Raw genomic sequence first — 16,372 nt, 5'->3', positions numbered from 1 at the left:
AATCGACTATAATTTTTTAGTATATGTATTTTGACAACTTCTGTCTAAATTACTAGCATAAGTTTTTTTGTTGTAGCGGCAGAAAACATTTCTGAAGTAATTTCCAGGCATGGTGCTGAGATGGCAGTCATTGGCCGGATAAAACTCCGAGTCCGTTCTGGCTACTTAATCTCGATTGTCGCTGGAAAGAATGATGCGATGATTTTTTGTGTTTCCTTAGAACATCTGAGACGTGTTTAGTATTTTCAGAATTTCTAAGACATATTTAATATTAAGCTGGAAGCTTATATGTATATGAAACATAAAGTCTTATTGAAAATGGAAGTCTTATTGAGTTGAATATGATATTACATTTATTTGAGAGGGTCGTCTACCTTCGAGGTTTAAAAACACCGAATTATTTATTTGCATATTTTTAATATTGACCCTTCCGGTACATAGCACATTTCTAATTCTGACCCTACTTGAAACATGCTCTGTAGGATATTTTTAATGGTGATATTGCCAGAAACGTGCTCTATAAGAGTTTTGAACAAAGCATTATCAAAATAGGCCCGAAATATAAGGTGAAGGTTAAAAACAAGTGAGAAGCATGGTTCTTAAGCAGCTGCATGAAGTGCACATTTCATTAGATGGGCCTTTATTATTCAGAACTTTGAAAAGTGTGTTCTAACTATGCAAGAAAAACTGGAAGACTAGGAGCATTGGTGATATTTCAACAATTTAACACTGAATTCGAGGAGATAACAAGAAAAATTATCATTTCTGAAAGCTCTCTCTCACCTCGTATAAATAAATAATCTTTATACGCAGTATATTCCGGGTTCATAATCACACAGACTGCCACCCTATCAACATTCTTCAAGAATTACATACATATCTGGCGAATGTTTCACGGCATTAAATCGATACTTTTTTGTTCATAAGCTTTTAATTGCTACTTTTACTTAAGAATTACACGTAATTTCAACTAATACTGTGAGAAATATGCGGTTTTTTGCAAAAAGTCATTACAATTACTCAAGTAAAAAAAAATTATGTGACATTCTCAGCTTTTAGAACGTTGCTCAACTGTATAACATGTTTGCAATAAGTGGAGCGGCATTTAAAAGCAACTATTTAGCTATTGATGACGATAATTAAGGCAACAAGTAGACATAAACTTAATTACAAATATATTTAGCGGTAATTAAATTGTAATCACAGAGAATTGCAAAGAAATAATTGAAGAGAAAAGGATACGAATGTTAAAAAGAAGTGAAATACAAACGAGTTTTAAATATACTTCGATTATTTTTGCACAATCCACGCACAAGGGGTATACACTTTCAAACCACAAACGGATTGCAATAAAATAGGAGAGAAAAGAAATTACTATTACTAGCAAATACTTAGAAACAAGAAAGCATATTTCAAAGTTAAGAGAGTGAAGATGAATATATAGCAAATAACTGGTAGATCAGGGGACAAGTATGTGAGTATAAAAATATGTGTATATATTGCTGCTTTTAAAATACATATTATATATATATTTTTTGTATTGTATATATGTATGTATAAAACAACAAAATATACATTTTTCATAGTGAAGATAAAGTATATAACTGGAAATCTAACTGATGATCTACCAGTTATATACATAGGTCATCAGTTAGACTACCAGTTACATATATACATTTATCTTCACTCTGAAACATATTTTCTTGTTATCTAGTATATACATACATATATGTATAAATATTTCTTAACTATCTGCTAATTTAAAGGCAATAGCGACTGCAATTTTCCCGCATAAAGCTTACCGATTAAAAAGTATCTCCACATTGCAATCATTTTGTTGTTGCGTAGTTTTGCTGTTGTTGTTGTTGTTGATTTTAAAGATGGCTCTGCTAGAATGCTTTGCTGTAAGCAATAATATATAATGTCTCGTTGTCGTCACTAGGCTGCTACTATAAATGCATTAGTATGAATTGTTGTTAGTTGCTGTTTGTTATTGTTGTAGTAACCAGCTTTGCGCTTAATGCTTGCTGTTGCTGCACACTTTTTATTGTTATGCTAATAGCAGTGAAGCACTGTTGCCCTATTGTTGTTGTTGTTACGGCGTTAATGTTGTTGTACCGCATAAGCTGCCATTTAGCTGGTGATTGTGGTTAATTTAGATTTTTTCATAAACACTTTTTGTTGTTTTTAATTTTTCGTTTAATTTTATGTTTTTCACACTAAATTTTAACACTTTTCGGGTTTTACTGCATTTTGTTAAGCACAATTATGCACTGTAAGCGTTTGAAGCACTTTGCGCAAACTTGCGCAGCAAGCTGGAAAAAAGTTTGTGCAAATTTGTGGTTTGCACAACTTTTTTTTTATTTATATTTGTTTTGTTGTTGTTATTGCAAGTTGCAGGCAAGCATTTTTGATTATTTTTTTTTAATATTAGTTAGATTTATGGTTAGTAAGCGCGCTGCTTCAGTCTAATTGTACACATTTTCGTTTATATTTCGCTGCACTTTTTCACTGAAAGGAGATAACAATTATATTTTTTTATATTAAACAAGATTTTTAAGGTATTTCAATTCATTTTTAACACAAATAAAAACTTTGTTGTTGTTTGCACGCACTACTTGGCATATAAAATCCCTGGCGTAGCGTTTTATTTGCCAGCAATTGATTTACTTTGTTTTTGTTTTTATTAAATTTTCTCACTTTTTTATTTTTTTAATCTGTGGCCTACAATTTTATAGTTATTTATTATTTTTTTCAACACTTAAGCTGTGACGCGCACACAAAATGGCTTCTTCGCCTTAGCCCTTAAAAAGTAAGTTATTTATTTTGCTTTGTTTTTTCTTCGTGCCATGTTCACTATATGGACAGACATACATACACACATATGTAACTACAACTGGTTCTTGGTTAAGTTGTTGTTGCTGTTGTAGTTGTTGTGTCATTTACTTTTCTTATTTCGCTCACTGCAATGCGCCACAAAACAATGACTTTAATCAGTCGAAGAAATCAAGCAAACCGACTCAAGTTGGTCTGAGCGCTTCTGCATACATGAGACACACACACACACATGTACACATATAGGATAGAACACTTATGCAGCATATGACAAGGGGCGCAAAAGAAGCGTATACAAAAGGTAGGGTCGCCTGAGCCAGGTAGCAGAGCAGCACACAATATAGCCAAGTGAGCGTGGCTTGTCTCAGAGCCAGCTCGTCCGTCCGGCCGTGTCAAGCATTACAGTAAAGGAGAAAAGGTAAGTAAATGTAAAATCCGTTGAGTCGTTTGAAAGGCTTCCAAGAAGTAGGTATGCGTCGTAAGCAACTTAAACGGCATACACAGCATGGACTCTAATACACGTTGAGTTATTTGCGAGTGTGTTGTTAGTGCATTTAGCGTTTGTATGTGTTTGCTGTGGCTTGCTATGAATTCTATTCCGTTTTCATTATTGCTTTCTTAACAAATTTCGCATTATTATGCGGACGTATTTCAAGAGAAACGCTTAAACCAAACGCTAAGAGGCACACACGTACTTATTTATTGAAATACATACATACGTATACACAACGTATCAAAATAAACGCGCCAGCAGTGGCAATATTGATGCGCTGCTGATGATATTGGAAATTGGTAGGTGAGGTAAGATGGACAGCTAACTATGATTGCTGACTGGTTTTTACTGGTGACGACGTCTCAAAACCGTGACGCAAAGCTTGCTTGCTGGCTGGCTTGGCATGTTGGCGACACACAGCGCTGCCGAGCGGACAGACGTTATGTATTGAAAACAGGTTTGACAGGTAAGCAAACGTAAGCACAAAGCTGAAATACAGAAAAATGCTGCCAGCTAAGCCACTCTACAACTACATAAGTACGTATGTCTATCAACACATTTGCACATGCGAGCGTCTTGGCTGCTGGAGCACTTTGTAGGCGCGCTCACGCGTCTGAGCTGAGCACGGGTACAGGTGAGCGCACACGGCTAGATAAACAAACAGATATATATAAGGAGCGCTCAGAAAACCCCTCCAACACGCCGGCACTGCAAACAAGTTACGCTGCATTATCCGTACGCGCACAATGTCTTGTCTTATGCACCAAGAAAGGAAAATAGTGGTCCAGCGGAGTCGTGCAATAAAGATTTCTCTGCCTCTGGATGCTGTGTGCTGCTTTTTCGACGAGTTGTAAGTTGGCACCATGCAACTGGCATGCACTCGAGTGACTTTAATGTCTGCACTTCACACATGTAAATATGTATGTGTATTTATATGCAACTGCCATTGTTATTGTTGTTGGTTACTTTGATTTTTGTTATTGTTTTTACCTGCACTTCACACATGCACACAAGCTCAAGCAGAGCAACACTGTTACACACACACAAACACAACGAAGTAGGGGAATTTGTTGGCAGTAAAATAAAAATTCTCGAAAATCTTAATGTTTGAATCACTGTTTCATTAAAAAATGTATACTTCACACTTCAATGTATGTGTATGTATGTTTGCACATATTTATTTAATCGAATGTATAATGCCTTGCAAATACACTACGAGCACAATTTAAAGGTGTTGCCTCACATTTTATTTTTTTGTATTGATATACCTTGAAATTTGCACACTCGCAATTCCGCAAACTTTGCGTTTCACCGTTTGCTCGTAGTAACAACAAATCGCCTTAAGCGACCACACACAACATTTTTTTTCTTCTTCTTGTGATACTCGTTACTTTGCTTTTTACTTTATATTCCTTTTCTTTGCTTACCGCACACTCTTATACACTCAATTTGGTATTCCCGTTATTGTGTGTTATTCAAGTAAATTTATTTTTGTTAAACCAAAATTTAATAAAAATTATGTAAAATATTTGCAATTTGTCAAACACAAAAGATCCACTTGCATCACTCACTAATCAACTACACAGTGCGTATAATTTCGGGTCGGCTGCTATTTTTTGGCCGCCTTACTTTTTTTTCGACCGTTTTTCAGCTGCTAAATTGCTGCTGCTGCTGCTTTCCGTACAGCGTTCACAAACAAAAAGCCACACACAACAAGTAACCGTTGATTGTATCCGACACTGTTGAGAGCACAAATAATACTAAAGCAGGCACTATTGTACGCATATGCAATGCTACGCGCTGTTGAGGCTGCTTCTTCTTCGCCCATTTACTCACTCGCATGCACAATCGTTGTGCGCTCTCATGAAGTCGTTTGTACGGTCGGTTCGTTTATTTTAGCAGTGCATTGCACAGCGAAATTCTCAGTTGACTGCATTTGCTGAGCATGATTTGCTTTGCAGTGCAGCAGCCCTTAGCAACATTTGGTAAAAATAATAGCAACATGTATTGCTGAAGGGAGAGCAGTGAAAAGGCAAAAATTTGCTCTGAAATTGCCAGCAACATTCACAGGTGTTCTGCAACATTATCTTATATGCGCTCTCTTGCTGATTTTGTATAGATACGTTAAGAGAGAGCGCAGGCAACAATGTTTATAATGCAAAACATATACAAATGCTTATAAACATAAACGATGTTGCTTTGGATTTATTGCTTAAGGTAGTTGACCTTATCAGCAGGAAAGATGTGAAAAAATTATAAACTTACAGAAAACTACAAGAAAAAAAATAATTATTAAAAGTATAAATAAATGATAAAAATATCAATTAAATATTTAAATAATAAATTAAGTGATAATTACTTCAATTAAATTAATAGTTTTGGTTTATATACTTAATGTATAATATACATATGTATATACAAAAGAATTTGAAAAAAAAATTATATAAACAAAATAAGAAAATCCATAAACAACAGCCCACTTTATTAAATAAAAAATAATTTATTATAAAAAATAATAAAATTTCGAATAATTTTCCTCCATCCCTACCCCTATCAATATTACCAGCAACTTGTGCTGAAACACAAAATTTGTATCTGACAAATAGTTGCAGCACATTTTACTATGCAGGGAGTGCTGACTGCCGCTGGAAATTGTCTCTTAGACCAATATTGCAATTTTCCAAAGCAACGCTTGCACAATTTGCCTCTTCGCATTTGCCGCCTTTTTCTAGGTTTGCCGCGCTCTGGCGTGTTTCGCTATTTCGTGCTCATGCTTTTGTTTTGATTTCTATTTCTTTTTTGGTTTGGTTTTTGTTTTTGCTTCTCATGTTGCATGAACTATTATTGGCAATTTCGTCGAACCGGTTGCACTGGTTTTGCAGTTGCACTTATGTGCAACTAATGTGCGGTGGTTTCTGAAAAGAAAATGCATTACCGTTTTTTGTTTTTTTTTTCTGCTGCTTTCAATTGCTTTTGTATGGCAAATGCAGGTAGGGGTCAGCATAGTTCACATTAGGTGAAAGAGATTGTGCTAAAGTGATTGACTTCTTAGGAACTTAAGCGGAATAAGAAATTAGATTCAGGAGATAACTACGTTTTTAGCTAAAATACATACCTACGATAGTATGAAAGAAGTATATTGAATGATATGCAAAGAAATTTTATTAAAATGTTTATAGCTGTAAAATAACTAGTATATGGCGGAAATACACTTAAAAAAAAGTTGAGGGACCATTTTTCTCATATGTATGACGTTAATCGAAATGGAATATATGAGTCAGAAAAAACAGAGTGTTGGAAACTGTTATAATTCTATGTCGCGAGCAAGTGCTTTTGATTGATACAAATTATTCAAAGAGGGTTCTGACGACGAACCATGTCCAACTGATGATCAACAGGTTAATAAAATAAAGGAATTAGTGTTTGAGAAACGACGATTAACAGTCAGACTCAGACACTGACATCATTGGAATATCAGACCGCTCAACGAAAACCATTTTTAAATATCATTTGGGCCTAAGAAAAGTAAAACCACGACGAGTGGTTCCAAAATCACTAAATTTTTCTGAAAAACAGCATTGCGTTAACGCCTATGAAACAATGCTTTCGAACGACCAAGATGTCATGAAACGTATTATTACAGGCGATGGGACTTGAATCTATACTTTCGACCTGGAAACAGACGACCGATCGGCCGAATATTGTGTCAAAGGTGAGCCGAAGCCAAAAAACCACGTCAAAGCAGGTCAAAAATCAAGGTTATGTTGGCAGTTTTCTTCGATCATCGAGGTGTTGTACACTTCGAATTCCTTTCGATCGGCCAAACTGTCAACAGGGAATACTATTTGAGTATTATGAATTACTATAATCACACATGAATTCGGTCCAATTACCGCACACGGACACTTTATTGGTAATATTTCGTTCAAATTATCTCTAATAAACCGACAAGATTTCATAAATAGTGCCAAGAAAATTGTGTATAATTCTTGGTTCCCATTTATTCACGCCTGGCTGACATTGGCTCGCATTCATGAGTTCAGTAGAAATATAGTTCTAAGTTGCAGCTTCGGACTAAGCATACATTTTAAATATACGTTTTTGCCACTACCTCATTTGTATACAGTTTCTTTAGCCAGACAGAAACACAGAAACGGCTAGAGGTTCGCATATTTTATTACTATACGTTCTCTGGTCACACTTTGGCAGGTAATGCGAAACCCTTTGACATATATCGTCCCTAAAAAGGGTTCCCAAAAAACCCAACAGCAATTCAAAGTCTGATTGTAGGTGCTTAGACTTAAAAGAGAAACTAAAAATCTGTATGTAAAATCTCGAAAGAGCGTCTCGGAGGATTGTAAGTGTCGGTAGTATATATAAGTATGTATATAAGAGTAGTCTAGCTCATTTGTATACGGCTTTAATCTTCGTTCGTGAAATTTCCCGGTTTGAATTAGACCACGGCTTCTTTGAGACAGGCTCTTTCTTTTTTCTTTTGAATACAGATATATCACGTACTATTAATATAGAAAGTTTAGCCATCAGAACATAATCTATATTTGTCTAAATCTAAATAGGTGGAGTTTAAATCATACGATGACAGAATATTTTTTCTTTGTACAGATGTATTGTATTGCTTCTTTGTAAAGTCTGTTTATTTTAAAGGTTAGAGAAAGGCACTATACAGAGGAAAAATGTACTTTCTATATACTAAAAAGATTAGGGATATACAAAAATGTATGTATGAGGAAACTAAAAATTATACGCGAGAAGAAATGTACAATACATTTATTGGTAAGGGCTGTCATAATGTAGATCTTAGCAAACCTTCGAGTTTTACCCATAAATTGTTAGCTTTCCTTATTATTTTTTAAAGGTTTGAGAACAACTTCCAAAATAGGTACGTTTTGATCAAAGATATAATAGATATTTGTCAAATATTTTCTAAAAAAAAAAATTGAAAAAGGATTTATTGATAAGAATTGAAAAAATTATGGCTTTATTCGTTTCTTCAATGAATTTGTGAACGATTGTATGTGTAAAATACATATATAGGACTGATCCATTATAATAAGGAGTTACATGTGTTAACGGGTTTCAAAAAAAAATTTTTTTTTGTCTCGTTAAATTTTACAACACCTCTAGAATATTGTTTTGGATTTTCAAGTTGATCTGAGTAATAGTTTCGGAGATACAGCCTGTCAACGAAAGGTCATCGGAAATGCCGAGGCAATGACCAACTTTAAAATATTTTCCCTAAGTTTTAGAATTTATTTTTTAATAGTGTATGTAGTAAAAATATCTTGTAAAATATTTAACTTTTTATATGAAAAAAAATTGTTAAAAAAGGCTTTTAAAATCCATTTTCCAACAAGATTTGTTAGCAACCACCAATCTTTACAGCAACTTTGTGCAAATCCATTAAAAATGTTTGAATCAACAAGTTTCTTTATTATTGTTCGTTGCGAACAAGTTTTCAGCTTAAAGCAACAAAATTGAAGCAAACCGGGCAGCAACACGCTAACAACTCTGTCTTTGCGCCAAGCAACAATATTGCCAGTGACGAAACACCAGCAATAGTGTTGCTAAAATGTATTGCGCAAATCGCACACCAGCAACATGTAACTGTTCCCAGTCGAAACAGCAAGCAACATCAAACTGGTGTGAATGTGTTGAGAACATGGTCGCTGCGACAAAAATGTTGCAACTGCTGTTTGTTGCCATTGCTGGAATGGATAAATGCCCCCAATTGAAAAACTGGCATACTGCGATTAGAGAGCGCCAAGTATACGAGCTCAGCTTACTTGGTTGGGGAACATTTGTAGCTGGGGTAGAGCAACGTCGCCAAGCCGGTTTTGAAGTTATGTTTAGTCACTTCGTTTGTGAATATGTATACTTACATATATGTATATGATTGTATGTTAAAGGGGAGCTTGTTTCCAGCTCAATAGCTGCAGTAGCAGTGGCTAAGATGGCTGCTATTGCGCTTGTCATCTACGCAAACAAAGTCAAGCTTGTCTCTGTGTATTGGTAAAACCACTTTAAACTCGTTCGCTTGAAGTACAAGACAAATGTTGTTCTTTTTATGTTAATTCTTTTTGTTCACAAGCTACTTTGTTGCTGTTTTTCTTTTGTAGCTGGTAGCAATGCTTGTTGTTGTCATTTTTTTATTGTTAATCTGTTTTGAGCCGTCTGCTGTGTAGACTTGGCTTGAGACTCATGTTTATTTCAACAAATCTAGCGCTAGCTGCTGGTTGACTGCCAAGCAACGAGCCAAGAAACGAGTTTCCACAACGAATTGAGTTGTGCTTAGATACACATTTATGTAGATATCTTCTAAGATTTAAAACCCCTGGCTTAGAGCGATTTGATTGTGCGTCTATATACACACATATGCAGCTACTATATTTGCAGTTGTGTGCGTGTAAGCCTTGAGTATTAATACAGAAAACAAGTTTCCCGCATTGTTGCTGGCCAACTTGGCCCGATTTAAAAGCCAGCGACGCCGGCGTGCACCCAAACAGAATACTAAGCACCTTTGTAGCTGCAAGTGGGTTCTCAAAGTGTTGGAGAAGCTCTGCTGTTTGGCGCTGCAATACTTGGCACCCGCTAAAGGCAGCAGCTGGATTTGCCAAGGCAGCTGTAAATATGAGCATTGTGCTGTAGCTGAGAGTTGCAGTATGATATGCGGGTGCTAATGAAGAGAAAAGGAGAAATCAGAAAAAAAAAAACAAACAAATATGTTATTGCTTCGGTAACCGAAGTTAAACATTAGCCTTCAGATTAAGATATTTTAACTACAAGGACTTAATTTTGATCGATAAGTATGTATGGCAGCTATATGATATTGTTGTCCGATCTCAACAATTTATTCAGAAATTATAATGCTGGCTTAGTCAATTATCCCTGACAAATTTTGTAAAAATATTTCGTCAAATAAAAGGAGGTTCCATACAGCGACTTGATTTTGGCAGTTCAGTTTGTAAGGCAGCTATAGGCTATGGTGATCCGATCTCAACGATTTCTACGGAGATTGTACCGTTAGCTGGGTCAATAATTCAAGCCAGTTTTTGTTGAGATATCTTGATAAATAAAAAAGTTTTTCATACAAGTATTGGATTTTGGTCAAACACTTTGTATGGCAGATATATGCTATAGACGTCTGATTTGAACAATTTCTTCGGAGATTGTACTTTGTCTTAACCAATAATCCATGTCCAAATTTTGTGGAAATATATCGTCAAATATATAAAAGTTTTACATACAAGAACCTAATTTTGATCGATCAGCTTGTATGACAGCTATATGCTATAGTGATCCGATATCGACGGTTCCGACAAATAAGTAGCTTCTTAGAGAGAAAAGATCCGGTGCAAAATTTCAGAACGGTATTTCGAAAATCAAGGGACTTGTTAGAGTATGCTTAGACAGATCTCAGCTCGTCACCTGTCTCCAAAGCCTCCGTATGGGTAATATAAACTTCGAGGCAAACCTTTATACCCTGTTCAGTGCACAAATATATACATATATAAATACATAAATGCTTATACCATTAGTATATGTATACATATGTATGTAGTAAGCAATCCTTCTGACAATCAAACTGCACAATCTCTCACAAATCAATTCTTCACATTTATGACTGCCATATTCGCAGTAGCCATTCTTCGTTGACGCGCATAAAACATAGCGCCTACGCCCACGATTTCAGGGTTCGTAAAGCTGCCGCTGCAATTGACTGCTGCTGCTCCTTGTTGTTGTTCTGCTTCTTCTAATTACAACAACTTCTTAAAGGCGTGCCATTGGAAATATGCATTGCCTGTCAACCGTTTGCCGCTTTCTCTTCCACCACATAGTTGTTGTTGTTTTAAAGTTATTCTGAGCATTCTTGACTGATTTAGTAGCCTTTCCACGTTTTGTCATATATGTGCGCATACTAATTATGGGCATATCTATAAGTCTGCATACGGGTTGGTACTATCTTTGAGAATATCTAGTTAGTTATTATTGTTGTTGTGTAGAGAAGACAAAAGTGGTGAATACACGCTTTATTAGCCACTTAATATTAAATTATGCTAATTTTTTCCACAGCACATACATACAGCGATGTATAACACACATGTATGCACATGTATGTGTGTATGCGTGTGACGATATAAAATTTTAAATTATGTAAGAACTTCCTGTAAAATGTAAATTCTCGGAATATTTATGTGAAGCAAGCGACGAAGTTTTATTACACGCCTTAAGAAATGCCCAAAGAAAGAGACTGTGGAAGCTCAAAAGCTGTCAAACTGAAATGGGTTTGGAAAGAAATCTGTAAATATAAAACGAAAGCGGCCAACATTTGTAAACTTGATTTTTTAGGTAAAAATTATTACCTCAATAAAGTGAAATCTTTAAGAAATACCGCGCTTGTATTTTTCAAAAAGATAAGACTCTAGTAACTAGCTTAGCTTCAAATTCTTAAGAAGAAACTACAGTCGTTGTGTAACCCCGCGGTGCCTATAGATCACAGCAATGTGTTGGTCAGCGCCCCGAAGCAAGTATTTTTTGGTTCAAATCGGTCGGGTGGAAGAAACACCTATTCTCCCTTGGTCGGGTTCGAGGCCGATATAAAACCTTTGTCGTGCTGTGGGACCGGCACCCGGTCGCTTGCGACTCCACACTAAACTGAATTTTCAATTCTACCTGCCTTTAGGGTCAAACCATAGCTCCTCAAAGGTCTAAACCTATTGAGCAGATTGAAGTGAACTGCTCTCCGTGATACCAAATTTAAGTTTATGGTCAGACCTTATAGCTTTCGCTACTGCCAGCTAGGCACCCTTCAATCTCAATGACTGGTGACACTGAACTTCAGATGTCTTTTCATTAGATCTCATTCAAAGTCTATAACATCAGTTCAAGCCCTATCTCTAAAAAGACTATAGTGAAAATTTGAGGCAAGCAAATAATAGACATAGTGCATGTTGGATATTAGTCGCCTCTTACGACAGGCATACCTTACCGCGAGCAAATTCTACCCCCTGTCCGCTGGGGGATCTTAAGATACGATTCGTCTTCAACCGGTTGAATTGTGAATTTTATTAAAAACTCCCCGCAGCGAATAGGTGCCAGAAAAGTGGGTTTCACGCCGTTGACCTCGATTAGACAGCAGTTAACCTCAAAGACGATCCATATATGTTGTTTTTCATGTCGATCACCTCAATTGTGCACCTGTCAGTAACAAAAGAGACCAATCAATCAAGATTTGGCAATGTTCAGCTATATTTGGACCTCCGCCAGTATTAGAAAATAGTCTGATATGTCAATTTGGAGCTCATTTACCCAATTTGTTTAATTATATGTGAAAATCAATACACGATTTAACCTACTCAAGAATTGAAACCCGGCGACTCTAGCCAATCATATGAGCTCACTTAGTAGCGGAAAAAAAAGTTGGATGAATAATAGATATATTCGTTAAGATGCTTTCATTCTTCTTCTACTACAACCGTGGGTCTGCACTTGGTCTTTCCTTTGGCTGCGTGGGCGCCCTTGATTACTTTATCCATGTATAAAATGTTCGAATCTTTTTACGTATGTCATATGATATTAGAAACTGTAACCCGACAATACAAAAGGAATCAACACTATCTATACGCAGACCTCAAAAACGTGAAATCCTTTTGTTACTTGGACAGTATACAATGTGGTCTTGAACTCTGGTTCAGGCATGTTATGAGACGAGGTCAATAAAAAATTACCCCGAACTCTATCGACTGGACTCCACAAGACAGCCATGCCGGTGGTGTCGGAACGGCCGACCCGCTTTAACCTGGAGAATAAAATGGAAAGAGGCTAGCACTAGATCGAAATAAATGGAAGAGTGGGCATTTACTCCTCCATATGGTATATGAATGTCTGTATAACCTAGTCAACGAAAGAGCACAGTGGTTTAATATGGTTTCTATCGATCTACAAAGAAGACGGAAGCGATACGCATTTGCAGACAAAAAGAGAGAGAGAATGAAATGCGTAAGTAAGAACAGCTGGACAAGCTGGCATTCAGTGGGAATGTGATGTGGTGACTGATGACCAGAGCATACTGAAATTATGGAAGGAACACTTCTCCAGTCTGCTGAATGGCAGTGAAAGCATAACACAAGGAGATTGTGAACCCGATTCCCCAATCGATGATGATGGGGCAGACGTACCATTTCCCGAACATGGAAAGGTTCGAATAGCAATTACCTGTCTGAAGAACAACAAAGCTGCGGAGGCTAATGGATTGCCGGCCGAGCTGTTTAAATAACAAAACTGAAAAGGAGCATGCATCAGTGTGTTCGTAGAATATGGTGGAACGAAAGCATACCCGAAGATTGGAATTTATGAATGCTCTATCCATTTAAAAAAAAGGTTACCACACAATCTGTGCCAATAACCTTGGGATAAACCTCCTCAACATCGCATATAAGGTTCCATTGAGCGTAGTGTGTGAAATGCTGGAGCATACCGTGGCTTCAGGCCTGCAAAATTAACAACCAGATATTCACCATGCGCCAAAACTTGAAAAAGTCTTGCCGTGATCGACAGTTGCTACTTCGGACTGAGTAGGAAATTGAGAAGTAAAGTCCTCTCCCGACGAATAAAGACCAAATTCTACAAAATGCTCACTATCCCCGTCCTGTTATGTGGTGCAGAGGCGGACGATGACAATATCTGATGAATCGGCTTTACGAGTTTTGAGTGAAACATTCTGTGGAAGATTTCTGGTCCTTTGCGCATTGGCTGTACGAGATATACGACGATATTGAAATGGTTCAGCGATTTAAGAGAGAGCTTGGCTGGCCTGGTCATGACCAGATGTAGAAGGACTTGACTACACTTGGAATCTCCAATTGGCGCCAAACGACTGGTGCGTTGTTGTAAACTTGGCTATAACCGCGTAAGCGTTGTCTACGCCAATAAAGAAGAAGGAAAAACTCAGAAGACTTAAAGAAATACAAAGATTCTACCTCCACAGGACTTGTATTTTGCTATTTTGAGGAATTCTAAGTAATTTTTAAATACATATACCTTTATGTATGCGTACAGTGTACAGTGTACAGTAGCTCCTTGGATATTCATTTGAAATTTCGATAGACACAATCTTTAAAAATATCACTAAAATCTTTAAATTGTAAAATAATTGATGCCGTATTTTTTTTTTAATTCCCAAAAATTTTAATTTTTTGTCACGTGTCCCTTTACTGTAAGACCAGCCGCCTACACACGCTTCCGCGTAAATGCAGCGATTAAGGCTCACTTCTGCCTTGATTTCCTTTCGAGTACTTAAAAAAGTACAAATCAGTCAGAATTCTAGGCATGTGTAACATTAAAATTTCACAAAGACACAGGCACACATGCAACAACACAACCATTTCAAATAGAATGCAAATACAAGGGCATAAATATTTATAGGGTATAAATACATTTGAGTAACGATTTGAGGCCTCAAGTCTACTGAGAATATATCAAATGAAAAACAATGGTCATCAAGTCTAGATTTAACACAAATGACCATAGGCGCAGGATGAGCGATGGCTGTGTGTGTGAAAACCACAACGTATGGGTGCATGAGTGTGTGTGTGTTTGCAAGGGAATTAAACCAATCGAATGACCCCGAGCCACTTTATATTACAACAGGCGAACAACAAACATACCAATGAACAAATAAAATAAAATGCATGCAAACGTACACACAGACAAAAAACAAAAAACAACAACGAATGCAACCTGAAGCACTTGAAAGGCGAACGGATGGTCCGGAGTAGCGCTCGAGTGGAGCGAAGAGGTGAATTGAAGACACAAATGAATGTAGTTAAGGCTGAAATGGAAACAGGCAGAAAGTGTGCACTCAAGCAAACGAAAGGAGTATATTGAAAACAAGAGCAACAACAACAACGACAAGGTAAGAACAATAAAAAACACTTAGGACTTTACAAAAGCATTCGCTGTGCGAGCTGGAGGAGTACGAATGCTAAATGCGAGGTGAATTCTTGTTGTTGTTTTTGAGTTTTTTGCTCAGCCGTTAGCCAAAGGAAAGAAAATAGCAGAAAACACAACGGCGAAACAAAAAAAAAAGAAGAACAACAACCGTAAAGGGAGTAGCAGGGAAGTAGCGCAGGAAGAGCAACACGCAGAACTTCATCAAAAACATATTAGGTTACAAATTGTACAACAGGTATGGAAGGTTGAAAAACAACAAAAAAAGATACACAAAAAACAAAAAACAAGAAAAACGTTAACTTCAGTGGCACGGAAGCAGTAATACCCTTCATAAATAAAGAAGATTCCATACAAAAACTTGATTTGGGTCGTTCAGTTTGTATGGCAGCTATAGGCTATAGTGGTCCGATCTGAATAATTTTTTTGTAGATTATAGCGTTATCATGGGAAACAATGCGTGCCAATTTTCGTGAAGATATATTCACAAATAAAAAAGTTTTTCGTACAAGGATTTGAGTTTGACCGTTCAGTTTGTATGACAGCTATATGCTATAGTCAACCGATCGAAACAATAAGTTTGGAGATTATACCTTTGCCTCAGACAATAATCCATGCCAAATTTCGGGAAGATATTATGTCAAATAAAAAAGTTTCCCATACAAGAGTTTGATTTTGATCGTTCAGTTTGTATGGCAGCTATATGCTATTGTGGTCCGATATCCGCAGGTCCAATAAATAAGTAGCTCCTTAGAGAGAAAAGAACGTGTACAAAATTTCAGATCTATATCTCAAATACTGACAGGCACACTGACAGATGGATCAGGACTGGCTAAAGCGACTCAGCTTCTCACTCTGATCGCAAATCTCAAACTTCGAAGCAAACTTAAAACACCTTGTGTAGGGTATACCAATAAAAAAACTGCAATGTGGACGCTATGGCAGCAGTAAACGTTGTACGAAAAGTATAGATTCGTGATAGACAATACTTGTCTATTGTTTTATTGCGCCAAAGACTCGAGGACAGCGGCGGAGCAACTGAGCTTGGTAACATATACGCGAAGATAAAAGCATAGA

General features: G+C 36.7%; 1 protein-coding gene across 6 annotated transcripts in view; it reads right to left on the bottom strand.

The window, feature by feature from the left end:
- The window catches only part of LOC105223481 (Down syndrome cell adhesion molecule-like protein Dscam2), a 290,706-nt gene extending 285,606 nt beyond the window's left edge, over window positions 1–5,100 (bottom strand). For 2 of the 6 annotated variants that reach the window (XM_049459342.1, XM_049459355.1), the window contains exons 1-2: window positions 4,597–5,100; window positions 1,803–2,511 (exon numbers count right to left, since the gene is read on the bottom strand). In XM_049459342.1, coding sequence (XP_049315299.1) covers window positions 1,803–1,833 — 31 coding nt within the window. In that variant the 5' untranslated portion in view covers window positions 1,834–2,511; window positions 4,597–5,100. The remainder of the gene's footprint in view (window positions 1–1,802; window positions 2,512–4,596) is intronic. The other 4 variants (XM_049459344.1, XM_049459338.1, XM_049459346.1 and 1 more) reach the window with 4 other exon arrangements.
- Between the last annotated feature and the right edge of the window lie 11,272 nt (window positions 5,101–16,372).

Source organism: Bactrocera dorsalis, chromosome 1 (assembly GCF_023373825.1).
Source record: "Bactrocera dorsalis isolate Fly_Bdor chromosome 1, ASM2337382v1, whole genome shotgun sequence".
Lineage (NCBI taxonomy): Eukaryota > Metazoa > Arthropoda > Insecta > Diptera > Tephritidae > Bactrocera > Bactrocera dorsalis.
The sequence above is the reverse complement of the archived record's forward strand: the minus strand, read 5'-3'. Positions and strand labels throughout refer to the sequence as shown.